Consider the following 17,498-nt stretch of genomic DNA (forward strand, 5'->3'; position numbering starts at 1 on the left):
GTGGGTTACCCGGCAGCCGGAGCTGTAGGGCTCGAGGGCTCGGGGCGTGTGTGTTGGGGAGGGCGGGGGGAGGTGGCTGAAGGGACGCGGCGCTGGGGGAGCGCGCCGGGAAGAGGCGAGCAGAGAGTGGAGGAGGAGGCGGCGGCGGCGGGAGCGCTCCCCAGGAATGTCGCTGCCGCCGCCACCGCCACCGCCACCGCCGGGGCCGCTGCCGTTGAGGAGGAGACGGAGGAGACCGACGGTGTTAGGTAGGACCTTGCGATCCCTGCTCCCCTGGGCCTGCCCGCTCGCCCCTCCCCGGCCGGGACCCTCCCGCCACCGGCTGCCCCACTCGGTCGCCGCCGCCGGTTGCAACCAGTTCGAGGCGCTGGGGCCCCGCAGCCGCGGAGGGGAGCCTGGCGCCGCCGCGCTCGGTCCTCGCAGGCCCGGCGGGGAGCGGCTGCCGCGGGCGGGGGGGGGTACGGTCGGCGTGAAGGGCAGAGAGGCCGGGGGAGGGGGCGCTTTCTCCACAGGTGACGCGGCCGGGGCCGGCGGAGGCCTGGTGGTGGTCGGGGATCGCGCCGGCCCCGCCGGGCGTGCGCTCTCCCCGCCGCCCCCACTTGCCCTGCTCTCCGGTGGTGCGCGGGGAGGGAAGGCGGCGGCGTCTGTTGGCTGGCTGGCGGCCGGTAACGAGTTCCACCTGGAAGGGGGAGCAGAGGGTGGGCGCGTATTCGCGGAAACACGGTCTTCGTTGCAAACTTAAGCGCTTTCCGCGGGGATCGGCCCTTTCACTTTTCCCCCCCGATCGCCCCTACTCCTCCTCGGGTTTCTCTTCGCCCATTTCCCATCTGCTGCGAAAGCTCGGGGTAGGGTTGTGAGAAGTTGCACTGCGCCACCAAAACACGGAGTCTTACGGTGACTGCGGCTGGGTTGAGGCTTTGATTATGAGTTTCTGCGAGGATAACCTCTAGATTGTCCCTCTGTTTCCACTAAAGAAAAGTATCGGGGTGGGGGTGGGGAACCGCGCGGGAGCGCGCGCGCACTTATCCACACAGAAATACTCCCTCACACCCTCCCTCCTCAGCGTTATTAGAAATGCAAGTGAGGTGGAGGCTGTGGGTGTAGCTGGCGCCGAGAGGTGCTCGGAAGTGAAGGCAAACTATGAGGACGTTTGATAGAATTCCGAAAAAGTTGCCGGGAGACGCTTACACTTTGCCATATGATAGAAATCCAGTTTTCGCTCATGCTTAATAAATGGGAATTTTAAGTGTTTTAAATCTAGACCAAAATAGGCATACAGATTGCGTCTACGCTCGTTTTTATGTTTAAATTCCTAACGATAACTTGAGTTTTTCTTTGTGATAGGAAACGATACCAATTTTTAAAACAGTCAAGTGTGAAACGGTGGAGTACATCCTTGTATCGGCTGATCTTTGCCTATGCTATGCTGCCTTCTCTACAGGTGTTGTGTGTGGGGGGTGGGGGTGGGAGGGGTTTGCTGGCATCTCTTTAAACATCCAAACCCATACTCAATTTGAAAGTATTGGAGCGGGGGGGGGGGTACATTGAATACATTTGCATTCACCTCAGAAGTATTTCTCAGAGTCTCCATTTAAAATGGTTCTTTTAACAAAAATTTGATCCAGGTGCAGCTATTTGGAAAAATATTTGGTTAAGTTACATTAGAGAAAGGTGTTTTGAGATGTTTTACCTGTCAATTCCAGTTTATTTGACTTCAATATGATAAAACTATATTCTTAATGAGTAGTTTTAGATATACATACCATATAGGTGACCGACCGGATAGTTTTCAGGTTAAGGTTTTATTTCCATTTTAGATTGCTTTCTCACTTTTGGCCTTTTCATTTATTCTCTCAGACTGACCCACGTTACCATATCTGTAGTAAAGCAGAGGGAAAGAGTGTTGAGTGTGTATCACCAAAAACTTCCATAGCCCTTGGAGCACTTTACCAGTAAACATACATGATTGAAAAGCTAGATCTATCTGTGTATTTAACACTCAAGAAATATGCGATTGCGCTATTGATCTGATTGACTTAAAGCGGACTTCAGTCAGAAGGGCACAGATGACTAAAAAACAATTGATTTGGTTGTCATGTCATGCAGGCTACATTTTTTTAACCCACCTCAGCACCAATTATTTTACCATTCTTTCTATATGTTCCTTATAAGAGCATTGAGGAATGGGTGGGTTACACTTGGCTATCAGAGACAGTTGTCACAGAATTCTGATACTTCGTCATTTTTTTTTAAGCACCTCACCCCATTTAAATTACATTAGCTGTTTTAAAAATGTCTTGCAAAATTAGTATCTTAAATTCTATCACATCTCCAAAATGTTTTGCCTATTTCCCATCTGTTTGAAAAGCAGATTTAATACACTTAGTCTTTTGGAGAAAATAATTATTTTGACCTTGAAAGTTAAGATTTTTTTTAAAGGAATAAAATACTGTCATTTGCATTCCTTTATTTTTGGAATTGAATTTATGGTACAGCTTAGAAAATAGTTTTGTAACTCAGGTTTTTCTATTGAAGTAAAAGTTCTGTCTTATGAAGACTACTAAACTTTTTTCAATATTAGCAGGCCTTTAGGTAAGTGTTGCCTTTTTTTAGTATGAAAAGGCATAATAGAAGTTTTCTTGGTGGCTACAGAGTTAAATTTCAATTCTCGAAACTACAGTTTCTATAGAAATTATTTTAAAAACTATTTTTAGAGCTGTAAGGCCCATGATTTTTTTTCTTTGCACACCAAGAAGGTAGACAGGTAATATAATTGACTCAAGAAACATATTCTGTTTCAATAATATCTGTGTTCCTAAAAAAATGTTTGTGAAATATATTTAAAGTATTCCAAGGGAGCTTGGTTTTCTAAAATGAATGAAGAAACCTTGATAAAGTGAATCTATCATTTGATGACTTGAGTAATCCAGCTCCTATTTGTTTAAATGAAGGCTGTATTTAATCATTTTATCAAGCCAGGAAAAACCCTATTAGAAATTAAGAGAAATAATTCAGTGCTGAAAATTTTAAGTATGAACTTTAATTGCTTTTAAAACTATTACTTAAACCCCTTATGGATTTTTTCGTAGATGGCTTGAGACTTCTTCTGACAACCCAGCAGCTTCTATTTTTGTTGTTAAATGTACTCGACTTAAGAATTCTTTTGAAAAAAGAAATCTACACATAAAGAAAACTTAAAGCCTCTGATTTGTAATTCATTAATTCGTATCACCCTTATTTAGCATTTACTGTGCGCCTGGCCTTGGGAATACTAAGATAAATTAGAGATTGTGTAGCTTGATCTTTCGTTGAAGAGGTATAACTATGAAGGGGTAAAATATGTACATACAAGTACTAAGAAATGTAGAAAAGAGAACTATTTCTATCCGGCACTCTTTGGGAATCATTTACAGAGTAATCATTTGATTTTGGATGTGTTAACTGCAAATAGGAGTTTGAATATAAGACAGATGGTAAACAAGGTTGGTCTCCACCACCCCCCTCCCCCACCCCGTATTTTGGAGGCTGAGTGTCCACAATACCTTAGGTTTGTAGTACAAAAAGATTGTTAATGTTTGGTCATGTCTTTGTGTTAGACTCCTTAGAACTATTAATTGGGAATAAGATTTATGCATAACTTTGTAATTTAGGGTTAAAATATGACCTGTAGATTAGACCTGGTTAGATTCTTAAGCCTTTTTCATCATGAAGAGTTAATGGTACAGTTGAATTTTCATTTTTCTAGCTTCATACTAGATTTAGCCTATTTTGTTCCTGAACAGTAATTTATTGAGTAGCTAGGGCACTGTGAATAATACAGGGAAATATAAAATACTACTCCCTTGGAAGAGCTTATAGCTTTGATGGGGAGAGATCTTGACAATTTAGGAATGGTTAGATGCCAGCTCAAGATAGAGTAGAAGAGCCAAATAGAAGGCAAGACATAACTGATTGAAAAATCAGTGTAAAGGAATTTAGATACAGGAGATAAGATTTAGTAGTTAGGGAAGATTGGGATAAGTAAGAAAAAAACTTAAGTTAATGACACTGTGGACCAAAAGGACAGGGAAGTGAGGATAGATTGGCAGGTGGGAGGAAAATATAAAGTGAATATTTAAGAGCATCAATTTGTACCTTTTGAGTGAAATTGAAAGATTTAGGGAAAAGTGTTAATGCAAGGTTAATAGCGGGAGTGATGGGGCAATAAACAGTTTTTGTGTTACTGTTAGCTTTGCTGTATTTGGCATTACCAGCAACCTTGAAAAAACTTGAACATTGGTTTTGATACAGTTTGTTCATTTTCTTCCTGTTGATCATGTATTATTTGTGATCCATAATTTTGTTTCTTTTTGTACTCACGTTTTCAGAGCCAAATAACAACTCTGTATTTACTTATTTATCGTTTTTTTGGTTGATTGTTTAGAGAACTAGTGGAAAATTAACATTTCTGTGATCTGGGGAATTGAGCATCCAGATTTGTTATTCTTTATTAACCAAATAACTATTTAGACGTTTCTGAGTATTGAATGGTCTCAAATAATTTTCTTAAGTTTATGATCTGGAAATTTATGTTTTATCAATCTTGATGTTGCCTCATTTCTCTATTTTTACTTTTCTTTATAAATACTGTCACCTGAAACTCAAGTGACACCACCATCTGTTGCTGAAACTGATTAGTTTTTCATTAAAAAACATGGACTCATTTGGCTTGATTTCTTATAATTAGCAGCCAGTCACCAAATTCTTTTCCTTGGATTGTTCTTTTCAATTTCTGTGGTAGTTCAGGTGCTTTTTAGCCTCCACTATTTATCTATCTCTTGGGTTTTGTGCCTCAGAAATCTAATTTTGTATTCCATTTCTAGCTTATAATGATTTCTTATTGCTTATTACAAGGTCTAACTCCTGCTTGCCCTTTAAGACCTTCCATATTCCTTATATCTTCAGAAATAAGCGAAATAAGAAATAAGTCTACTTTTCAGCATGGTAACTGTGCTCAACCACTCCACCTTAATCACACACCTGGAATGACTCGTTTTTAAAATTCAAATCCAATTTATTTTTCAAAGTTGATTCAGATCCTTTTTCTTCACTGAAATGTATTATTCCAGGGGTCTGCAGGTTATGGCCCTTAGACCCGATAGGCCTTCTGTCCTGTTTCTATATAATGGCTTTTTTACATTTTGAAATGATCAAGGATACAATTGAAAGAGTAATATTTTGTGATATGTTAAAATTAAATGAAGTTCAAATTTCAGTGTTCATAAACACAACCATGGTCATTCAATTAAGTATTGTTTATGGCTGCTGTTTTTGTGCTGTGACAACATAGTTGAATAGTTCTAACAGACATCTTATGGGATGCAAAGCCTAAAGTATTTATTCTCTGGCCTTTTTTACAGAAAAAGTTTTCCAAACCCTGATCTATTCCAGCTTGAAGTGATCTTTCATATTTTTGAATTCCGATTGCATTTATCAGTTCCATGGTATAGCACATTGCCTTTGTCTTCTCAGCTGTGGTACTATAAAGTTTCTTTAAAAATTGTGGGGAAAGTGCTTTTGAGCCTTTTTTTTCAATCTATGCATTCTTTTTAGTCTATACATCTTCCTGAGATTCTTATTCAACCTCTTAATGTTCCTATTATTAAGAAAATTATTAAGCCTTACCTACCATATTTTTATAATGAAAATAAGGATTTCCTGTGGTATAGCATTATAATCTTCAATGTCAAAGCATGCCCTTCCCCTCACTTCTCGTTCTCCAAAGTGAGAAGACTCCGATTCTGAAGGGGAAGTGAATATATTCGTAGTGCTAGCTTTAGCTTAGTGGACTTCCCTATACTATACCTTTGTACCTGCAAAACCTCTGACATAAAGTTGAGCAGATAGTAGCTAAGCACAGTAAATACTTAATGGGTTGTTTACATAAGTTGGTATAAATCAGATGACCTTTGGTCCTTCTGTTTTCACCACAGAGTGAGGTAATGGTCTAGAAAGAGTTTAGAGTAACTTTCAAACCAAGGTATTTGACAAGTTTAGTTTAGGTCATTGGTTTTTATGCAGGACTCTTTTTCAAACAATAAATACTTGAAATATCAAAAGATAAAAATGAGTGAAAGAATTGTCTTTGTTGATTAGGACTTGGGGCGTACCCAGAGTACTGCCTACTTGGACCTTCCTAGAAGTACTTCCATTGAGCCTTCAGGTTTACCTAATTTGTCTTGACAAGCATGCTGTTGGTCTTAAAAAAATTGTGGGCTTTTTATATTAGAATATACTGCTATGCTAATAGTCTTTGGGCCCATAGCATTGTGTAATTTTTGTTAATTTTGACTACAAATAAGACTTTAAGATTGCCTAGTGGCTTAGGATCTGAGTCTAGTGATTGACCCATTTAGTCGTCAAATATTTGAGCAGTCACTGTCAGGAACTGTGCTGGGTGTTGGGAATATAGTGAAACAAACAACAACAAAAACAGAACAAAATCTCCATCCTAATGATTTAATCTGGAATCCTACCAAGATAAGTTTTCAGGTTATTTGGTCACTACATAAGTTGTTGAAATTTTTAGTAGATTCTTTTTTCATTCACTTGATTATAGTTTTCTGAAAAGACCAATTCATAGGAATTACATCTTTAGCATCCCATTCAACCTTGAGATTATGTGCTTATGTTGTAGAAAACTTGGTCAAAGACAGTATTATGGAATGTAATTGAGTTTTCTACAGATATTACATTAATTACTTAGTTATCATATATGTTAAGATGGTCTTCCTCTTCCAATTTTTCACAGTATTGATGCATTTGTTATTGAGAATGAACACGATTAAGAAAAGTAGTACTATATCAATTGTACCATGTTCGTCTTTTAGTAATTCAGTTGATACTTTTATTCTTAAGCTGGTCTAGATCGCCTGAGATTGTGAAATGTATGTGGCCGTCTTCGGGCTTGGATCTGTCTTTTCGCAAATATTTGTTCATGTAAGGGATATTTTATTTGGCTTAAAGAAAATAGAACGTGTAATTACAAAGATCCTTCGGTGTAATTAGCTCTTGAAAACGTAATTTTTGATAATATTTGTGATTCTAAAAAATGTTTCAAAAATAAAAACTAGATAGTTATCCTGGCTGAATGTATTATAGAGCATAGGCTTCATGCTGATGGTTTAATTTTTTACTTTTTGGGATCCTGAAATACAGGTGCATTTTCTCCATTAATATACTTTTTTATTTTATTTTTTTTGAGATTTATTTTAGAGAGTGTATGAGAGCTGGGGGGGGGGGGAGAGAATCTTAAGCATACTACCTAACGAAGACCTCAATGTGGGGGCTTAATATCACTACCCTGAGATCATGACCTGAGCTGAAACCAGGAGTTAGACACTCAAACTGAGTCACTTGGGCACTCCTCCATTGATAGCTTTAGAAAACCTCTTAGATTAATATATTATAGTGCTTATTTAGGAAACATAATGTGCTTACATCTTTTTTGCCCAGAGAATTAAGCACAGTTTGGTTTTAATATTACGATTCATGCATTTATTGAGTAACTACTCTATGTAGGAAGCACTGTTGGAGGCTTTTGGAATACATTGATGAAATAAAAATTTGTGCCTTTGTGGATCTTAATAAACAACTCCTTTGTGGAGTTGGGTGGGGAGAGGGATAGAATAGAGTTCATGACAAGTGATAAATAAATTTTATAATAATTTAGGAGTTAAGAGGCAAGGGGGATTTTAGGGATTACTGGGAAAAGCAAGTGGAAAGGCAGAGACATGATTAGCATATTGAGGAACAGTGTGGAGCAGAATGAGAATGGAAGAATATATGAGAGTAGGTCAGAGAGCAAGATAAGGTTGGAGAAGGCAGATCTTATAGTATCCCATAGAAAAGGATTTACCTTTGACTTTTAGAAGCCACTGGAGGGTTTTGGGCCTAAGAATGGGCAGGGCAGCTCTGACTTATGTTTTAAAAGACTCTGGTGGTTCTGGTAGTAATAGGGGGAAGAGGAGTGGGAATGGAAGCAGGGAAATTAGTCTGGAAACCTTTGGAATAATCTAGAGTCAGATGTGGTGGACGAGGACAGAATTGGAGCAATAAATGTAATGAGAAGTGATAAATTCTGGATATGTTTTGAAGATAGGACCAACAGGAATTTCCTACAAAATAACTTAAAAGTGTAAATTTTAAAAAGTATACCTTAAAAAAAAAAAGATTTATTTGAGAGAGAGGGTGTGCATACTAATGCAGAGGGAGAGGAAGAAGCAGACTCCCTGCTGAGCAGAGAGTCTGCAGCAGGCCCCATCCCAGGACCCTGAGATCCTGACCTGAGCCCAAGGCAGACACTCAGCTAACTGAGCCACCTAGGTGCCTCTATACCTTTTACTTATGAATGCAAGTTTTTTGAGAAAGTATAAAACAAATTTTGATACAAGTCCAGAATTACTAAGAAATGATTTTTTTCAGTTTCCTTAGGTTCCTTGTAGAACTTAAGACATTTTTTTGCAGAAAGCTGTTTCATGTTATTAGAACTTCTGTAAAGGGAGCATGTTATGGGGGTCCTGGATGGCTCAGTCAGTTAAGCATCTGCCTCCAGTTCAGGTCATGATCCTGAGGTCTTGGGATGGAGCCTCGTGTTGGGCTCCATATTCAGTGAGGAGTCTGCTTCTCCCTCTCCTTCTGCCCCTACCCCTGTTCATGCTGTCTCTCTATCTCTCTCCTTCTTTCTCAAATAAATAAATTCTTAAAAACAAAAAATGTGTTTGAATGGCGTAGTCTGATATCGTAGAAAACTTAATCATATAGATGGCTTCATTTTTAGGGTAATTTTAGGGATCACTCAAGAAGAATAGTTGCTGTCTCCCTACAACTTTCTCATCAACTGTAGTTCTACTCTAATAAGATATATATGTATATATATAATGTATATATATAATGTACACATATATACACACATGTATACATTGTTGTTACTATCTGGGGAGGTACTTTAACCATTCCCTTTGAATGGTTATAAGATAAACTTAAAGGTGAATGAGAAAGAAACTGCATTGCAAACTGTTGAAAAGCAGTACTATTGCTTAAAGATTGGTCATTCAGAGATTCCTTTTAACTGGATAGCTTTGAGTAGGTCATTGCTACTTTTGTTTTTTTTCATGAGTAAAAATATGAGAAAATGAGAACAGGTTATATGGAAGTAAAGTCATAACAAAAATCAGAAAGATGTTAAATCAACGTAATCAAATATTATCATTAGAGACACTTGGGTGGCTCAGCGATTTAGCGCCTGCCTTCAGCCCAGGGTGTGATCCTGGAGTCCTAGGATCCAGTCCCATATCATGCTCCCTGCATGGGGCCTGCTGTGTCTCTGCCTCTCTCTCTCTCTCTCTCTCTCTCTCTCTCTAATGGATAAATAAATAACATCTTTTAAAAAATTATCATTAAACATACTTGAAAGGAATTTTCAGATTAAATCTAATAGCCTGCATGTAGATAATGGCCATTAGTTTATTACTCAGAGCACACACACAAAAAGAGGGGATTCTTTTTATCAGCACAGAAGAACTACCTTTGTTAGTTAATGGACAGTAATTTTGACCTAGATGTTGAGGGCAGTGGATAATTCATGTATGTCCAGGTGGCTGAAATTAAGTTCCTATATGACCTGTCAGCCAAACTCATGGGAGAAAACTATGAAGTGGTAATACCATACTCACCCAAACAAAGAGCAAAATGTTTTTGAGGACAGGTGATGACAGTTTTTTTTCTAGTCTATTGGTTTCTCAAACTTTTTAAAACCTGAGAACATTTTAAAAAATTAGAAAACTTTTTCAGATCTTTTATGTAAACTTACAAATCAGATAAAGACTGTACTGATTTGATGATTGAGCTTGAGGGAGAGAGCAAATATTTGTCCAGTATTATTCTTTACCACCTGTAGGTGAGAGAGTTTTCCATCACCATTTGAAACTCACTTTGTAGTGAGCATGATCTCTGGAGTTGACTTCTAAATAATCAACAAGTAGCCTTTCTGAAAGAAGGACATGGATGTGCCTCAGTGTCTAATTGGTAATTTACTGTGAATTTGGTGTAAAAAGTATAAATGTCACACAAAGCTACCTCATTTTTAATTTAAACTTGAATATTCGTGATTTGGAGCCTGCCACTATAAAATTTATTAGGATGTGTGTTGAAACCTCAGTGTTAAAATTTCTCCGGATGCCTTGGTAGCTCAGTGGTTGAACATCTGCTTTGGCTCAGGGAATGATCCCAGGGTTCTGGGATCAAGTTCAGCATTAGGCTCCCCCAGTTTCTTCCTCTATCTATGTCTCTGCCTTTCTCTCTGTGTCTCTTATGAATAAATAAATAAAATCTTTAAAAAAATTATTTCTTGTTAGATAAAAAATGACAAAAGGTGATAACTCACTTAATTTTAAGCCTCTATGAAATTTTAAAAATACTTTGTGTGACAAGAGTATTTTCATTTCTGCTTACACCCTGTAACTTAAACAGAAAGATGTCTCCATATTCTGAGGTATATGCAGTAGGAGAGCGGAAATGTGTCTTTTAATGGGTTTGGAATAAGCATATATGAGAAATGAATAAAGAAGTGCCTGTTAAGAGATTAGGTTTGTAGTTGAGAATTTTTTTTATAATATTCAGGTTTATATGACTTTGTACAGTTACCTTTCTGTTAACTTTGTGTCAAACTGGAAGGCAGGGGACAGTCTTACATGTCTTTGAATTGCTCTTCGTTTTCAGAATAGGTGTTTGTTTAATAAAGAGCCATGTGTAGTGCTAGTGTTTGTTTATACTGTTTAGCATAAAAATTCCCCAAAGTAGTCACTAGGTATGTTTTTCTTTTGATGTACATTTTAAAGGGTATTGTCTGCAGTTTTCTGCTTTTCTAGTAAAAAGGAAGGGTAGACCTTGTATTTTACTATGTGTTTTCAGTTTTTTTAATTGTTACAGAAGCATTGTGCTGTTTTCACAACTAATTTTGTTCTGCCTTTTTATGACCGTGTGTAACTTTGTTACCTCATTCATTTTTTTTTCTTATCAGTACCTACAAATACTCTTTTACACAGTTTAGGTAGAGAAGGCTAAATGTGGTGCTAGGGCAAATACCCAATTTAACCAGATTAAGATTTTTAAAGAAGTTTTACTAATGGAAAAGAGTTAATAGGATTGGATGGGGCTGCCCTAATTTCTTTTACTTCTAATTATTCTATATATTTCTGTCAGATAAATATTTTTTGATCACAAGTCTGATCACGTCATTTAAAAAAACGTCTTTGACAGCTTCACTGTTTCCAAGAATCAAATTAATACAGAATACTTAATTAAACTCTTTTTGGTGGGTACTTAACATAAAAAAAATGATTTAGTTCTTAAATTTGTGTAGATATGCAGCCTTATTTTATTTTATTTTATTTATTTTATTTTTATGATAGTCACACACAGAGAGAGAGAGGCAGAGACATAGGCAGAGAGAGAAGCAGGCTCCATGCACTGGGAGCCCGACGTGGGACTCGATCCTGGGTCTCCAGGATTGCGCCCTGGGCCAAAGGCAGGCGCTAAACCGCTGCGCCACCCAGGGATCCCGCAGCCCCATTTTATAGATAGAGAAACCATGACACAAAAACTGTTGTCCTAAACTCATAAATAAGAGGTTTGAAATCCATTGTATTTATTCATGGTTTTCTACTTCCTATGTCGTTCCTTCAACATAGGATTATTTTATTTTTTGTGAAAATGAATCTAGTAAATGCATTATTTGAATATCATATGGCAGATAATATTTTTAGTTGAGGCTAATAGAATAAATTTCGGAAATATAAAAGTAAATCTGAGATTTTAGTTTTTTAATATTACTTTACCAGAAATACTAGTCGTAATTTTAAATTATAATAACTTTCTCTGTCCATTAGTTGTTAATATAGTTAATGTACAGTATATGTTGAATAGCTGTTTACTTGCAATTCAGGTTCAGGGTAGAAGACGTATTTGGGACAAATGATGGTTCTTTTCTTATCGTACCTCTTAGTTTTTTTTCTATGTTCTTTATTTTGTCTGGATTGAAGATAATTTTCACACATATTGATGTACATGACTGAATATTTTCCCTGTGTTGTGTAACTGATGTGGTAGAATTGATATATTGCTTTTAATTCAACCTCAGAAGAATGTGAAGAATCTATAAATAAAATTCCTATAAATGAGTGTTTCATTCTTCCCACATAAATAACCTAAATTAAATTACATGCAATTCTTCAAGGTTATTTCATGTTGCCTGGTATATCAAATAATTCTAAAAGATTGTCTCAAATATACAATCTCAAAATTATTCAGCTTCGTACAACTCAAAATGTGGTCCATTAGCTTTTTGTAACTACTCTGAGAGGAAATGAATATAGAAATCAAGAACATTTAAAAATAGTCTGACAGTAGTTTTATGTCTATTGAATCTAATAATTGGGGTTTGGATTTTTTTAAAAATTCATTTATTGGATTTTGCAAAATTGGGACCCCCCAGATATGAAATAAAAATTGATCCTTCACCTTGATAGTTTGAGAACATTGATCTAGTTAAATACTCAGCATTTGTATTAACTGCCCATTTTTGTTTTCCTTTTGAAGTATTTGTATATTATAAATTGTGGGGGGGGGGGCATAGAATTCGACAGATTTCATAGGAGTGTGTTGAAACTTTCTGAAAAATTTTATTTAATTCTAAACTCTTGCTAAATTTATATGAAATTCTACTTTAGGGAACATGTTTTGAGGAACAATGTAATAGAAAAAAGGTTGTTTTTGAGAGTTGTGAGGGAGTTGTTAAGGCAACTACTACATTTTAATTATCAGCAAGCATAGTCTGTAGTCACAGGAGGCAGGAAAATTGAGGGGGAGAAAAGACCAGTTATTTCTTCAAACTTACAGGAAGGAGTAGAGACAAAATGCACACTTGGTTAATAGAAGTTTATTTTAAGTTTTGTGAAATGTTACCTTAAATTTTGCGTGTAGTTATTTTAATTGTTGGATTTGTCTTAAATTTTGAGGTCATCTTGTATTTATAACAGTAAATCAAACAGTTTTTATGGTGGTTTCCTAAAATACATGTAGCATTTGTTGTTAATGTCCATAGTCTTTTGTTACAAACATCTTTAGTGTGTATGTAATTTAATGTGTAATTCGTGATTAAGTTTTGTCCTTTCTTTTCCCCTCTTTCTAGGAAGATGATCCATATGATCTTGAAGACCTTTCTGCACAGAAATGAGGGAAATACAAAGAACCAAATATAGTTCTGAACTTTGGGATCTGTATTTTGAGATGATTCTATTTTCAGAATGAGAAGTATATCTGGTTATCTTTATGAATGTAGAGACATGAGAAGAGAGTTATGATGGCAAAAAACAAAGAGCCTCGCCCCCCATCCTATACTATCAGTGTAGTTGGACTCTCTGGGACTGAAAAAGACAAAGGTAACTGTGGAGTTGGAAAGTCTTGTTTGTGCAATAGATTTGTACGCTCAAAAGCAGATGAATATTACCCAGAGCATACTTCTGTGCTTAGCACCATTGACTTTGGAGGACGAGTAGTAAACAATGATCACTTTTTGTACTGGGGCGACATAACACAAAATGGTGAAGATGGAGTAGAATGCAAAATTCATGTCATCGAACAAACGGAGTTCATTGATGACCAGACTTTCTTGCCTCATCGGAGTACGAATTTACAACCCTATATAAAACGTGCAGCTGCCTCTAAACTGCAGTCAGCAGAAAAATTAATGTACATTTGCACTGATCAACTGGGCTTGGAGCAAGACTTTGAACAGAAGCAAATGCCTGAAGGGAAGCTCAATGTGGATGGATTTTTACTGTGCATTGATGTGAGTCAGGGATGCAATAGGAAGTTTGATGATCAACTTAAATTTGTGAATAATCTTTTTGTCCAACTATCAAAATCAAAAAAACCTGTAATAATAGCAGCAACTAAATGTGATGAATGCGTGGATCATTATCTTAGAGAAGTTCAGGCATTTGCTTCAAACAAAAAGAACCTTCTTGTAGTGGAAACATCAGCACGATTTAATGTCAACATTGAGACATGTTTCACTGCACTGGTACAAATGTTGGATAAAACTCGTGGCAAGCCTAAAATTATTCCCTATCTGGATGCTTATAAAACACAGCGACAACTTGTTGTCACAGCAACAGATAAGTTTGAAAAACTTGTGCAGACTGTGAGAGATTATCATGCAACTTGGAAAACTGTTAGTAATAAATTAAAAAATCATCCTGATTATGAAGAATACATCAACTTAGAGGGAACAAGAAAGGCCAGAAATGCGTTTTCAAAACATATAGAACAACTTAAACAGGAACATATAAGAAAAAGGAGAGAAGAATATATAAATACTTTACCAAGAGCTTTCAACACTCTTTTGCCAAACCTAGAAGAGATTGAACATTTAAATTGGTCAGAAGCTTTGAAGTTAATGGAAAAGAGAGCAGATTTTCAGTTATGTTTTGTGGTGCTAGAAAAAACACCGTGGGATGAAACTGACCATATAGATAAAATTAATGATAGACGAATCCCATTTGACCTCCTGAGCACTTTAGAAGCTGAAAAAGTTTATCAAAACCATGTACAGCATCTCATATCAGAGAAGAGAAGGGTAGAAATGAAGGAAAAATTCAAAAAGACTTTGGAAAAAATTCAGTTCATTTCACCTGGGCAGCCGTGGGAAGAAGTTATGTGCTTTGTTATGGAGGATGAAGCCTTCAAATATATCACTGAGGCTGATAGCAAAGAGGTGTATGGTAGGCATCAGCGAGAAATAGTTGAAAAAGCCAAAGAAGAGTTTCAGGAAATGCTTTTTGAGCACTCCGAACTTTTTTATGATTTAGATCTTAATGCAACACCTAGTTCAGATAAAATGAGTGAAATTCATACAGTTTTGAGTGAAGAACCTAGATATAAAGCTTTACAGAAACTTGCACCTGATAGGGAATCTCTTCTCCTTAAGCACATAGGGTTTGTTTATCATCCCACTAAAGAAACCTGTCTTAGTGGCCAAAATTGTACAGACATTAAAGTAGAGCAGTTACTTGCTAGTAGTCTTTTGCAGTTGGATCATGGCCGCTTACGATTGTATCATGATAGTACCAATATAGATAAAGTTAACCTTTTCATTTTAGGGAAGGATGGCCTTGCCCAAGAACTAGCAAATGAGATAAGAACACAATCCACTGATGATGAGTATGCCTTAGATGGAAAAATTTATGAACTTGATCTTCGGCCAGTTGATGCCAAGTCGCCTTACTTCTTAAGTCAGTTGTGGACTACCGCCTTTAAACCACATGGGTGCTTCTGTGTTTTTAATTCCATTGAGTCACTGAATTTTATTGGGGAATTTATTGGAAAAATAAGAACTGAAGCTTCTCAGATCAGAAAAGATAAGTACATGGCTAATCTTCCATTTACTTTAATTCTGGCTAATCAGAGAGATTCTATGAGTAAGAATCTACCAATTCTCAGGCACCAAGGGCAACAGTTGGCAAACAAGTTACAATGCCCTTTTGTAGATGTACCTCCTGGTACGTATCCTCGTAAATTTAATGAAACCCAAATTAAGCAGGCTCTCAGAGGAGTATTAGAATCAGTTAAGCATAATTTAGATGTGGTGAGCCCAGTTCCCACCAGTAAGGATATATCAGAAGCTGACTTGAGAATTGTCATGTGTGCCATGTGTGGTGATCCTTTTAGTGTGGATCTTATTCTTTCACCCTTCCTTGATTCTCATTCTTGTAGTGCTGCTCAAGCTGGACAAAATAATTCTCTAATGCTTGATAAAATCATTGGTGAAAAAAGGAGGCGAATACAGATCACAATACTATCATACCATTCCTCAATTGGAGTAAGGAAAGATGAACTGGTTCATGGGTATATATTAGTTTATTCTGCCAAACGGAAAGCGTCAATGGGAATGCTTCGAGCATTTCTGTCAGAAGTTCAGGACACCATTCCTGTACAGCTGGTGGCAGTTACTGACAGCCAAGCAGATTTTTTTGAAAATGAGGCTATCAAGGAATTAATGACTGAAGGAGAACATATCGCAACTGAGATCACTGCTAAATTTACAGCACTGTATTCTTTATCTCAGTATCATCGGCAAACTGAGGTCTTTACATTGTTTTTCAGTGATGTTCTAGAGAAAAAAAATATGATAGAAAATTCCTATTTATCTGATAATACAAGGGAATCAACCCATCAAAGTGAGGATGTTTTTCTGCCATCTCCCAGAGACTGTTTTCCATATAACAACTACCCCGATTCAGATGATGATACAGAAGCACCACCTCCTTACAGTCCAATTGGAGATGATGTACAGTTGCTTCCAACACCTAGTGACCGTTCCAGATATAGATTAGATTTAGAAGGAAATGAGTATCCTATTCATAGCACCCCAAACTGTCATGATCACGAACGCAACCATAAAGTGCCTCCACCTATTAAACCTAAACCAGTTGTACCTAAGACAAATGTGAAAAAACTGGATCCAAACCTTTTAAAAACAATTGAAGCTGGTATTGGTAAAAATCCAAGAAAACAAACTTCCCGGGTTCCTTTGGCACATCCTGAAGATATGGATCCTTCAGATAACTATGCGGAACCCATTGACACAATTTTCAAACAGAAGAGCTATCCTGATGAGATATATGCTGTCCCAGATGATAGTCAGACTCGCTCTATTAAAATTCGAAACTCATTTGTAAATAACACCCAAGGAGATGAAGAAAATGGATTTTCTGATAGAACATCAAAAAGTCATGGAGAAAGAAGGCCTTCAAAATACAAATATAAATCTAAAACCCTGTTTAGTAAAGCCAAATCTTACTATAGAAGAACACATTCAGATGCAAGTGATGATGAGGCTTTTACCACTTCTAAAACAAAAAGAAAAGGAAGACATCGTGGAAGTGAAGAAGATCCACTTCTTTCTCCTGTTGAAACTTGGAAAGGTGGTATTGATAATCCTGCAATCACTTCAGACCAGGAATTAGATGATAAGAAAATGAAGAAGAAAACTCACAAAGTAAAAGAAGATAAAAAGGTAAGTTCAACTCATAGTAAGTAATGTTTATGAAGATACTTGTTTTTGCCTTTTAAAATATGTATTTAAAAATAAAATAAAATATGTATTTTTTAAAGATAATGAATTTAACTTTGAGAACTTAGGATACTTTAAGTCATTCAGTAAATATAATTAGCAACTCTTTAATTTTCTGAATACTTTGTGAGGGCGAATTATTTTCATTATAAATTGCCTTTTTTTTTGTTTCTTGTGCCTTATTTAGTGTAGATGTTTGAATTCATATTCTTCAGTATAATCATTCCAGGTGATTATGTTTATTTTCCTTATAGAAACCTAGGAAGAGAGTGATTTTGCTCTTTTGTTGTTGTTGTTTTTAAGTGTCCCGTTTATCTCTTTTTGC

At 36.9% G+C, this 17,498-nt stretch overlaps 1 protein-coding gene across 5 annotated transcripts in view; it reads left to right on the plus strand.

The window, feature by feature from the left end:
- Positions 1–17,498, plus strand: part of ARHGAP5 (Rho GTPase activating protein 5) — a 79,489-nt gene that overhangs the window by 1,594 nt on the left and 60,397 nt on the right. For 3 of the 5 annotated variants that reach the window (XM_072838205.1, XM_072838207.1, XM_072838204.1), the window contains exon 2: positions 13,229–17,116. In XM_072838205.1, the coding sequence (XP_072694306.1) occupies positions 13,397–17,116 (3,720 nt within the window). In that variant the 5' untranslated portion in view covers positions 13,229–13,396. Of the gene's footprint in view, positions 1–15; positions 249–13,228; positions 17,117–17,498 lie in introns of those variants that run through there. The other 2 variants (XM_072838203.1, XM_072838208.1) reach the window with 1 other exon arrangement.

This window comes from Canis lupus, chromosome 9, assembly GCF_048164855.1.
Source record: "Canis lupus baileyi chromosome 9, mCanLup2.hap1, whole genome shotgun sequence".
NCBI classification, from domain to species: Eukaryota; Metazoa; Chordata; class Mammalia; order Carnivora; family Canidae; genus Canis; species Canis lupus.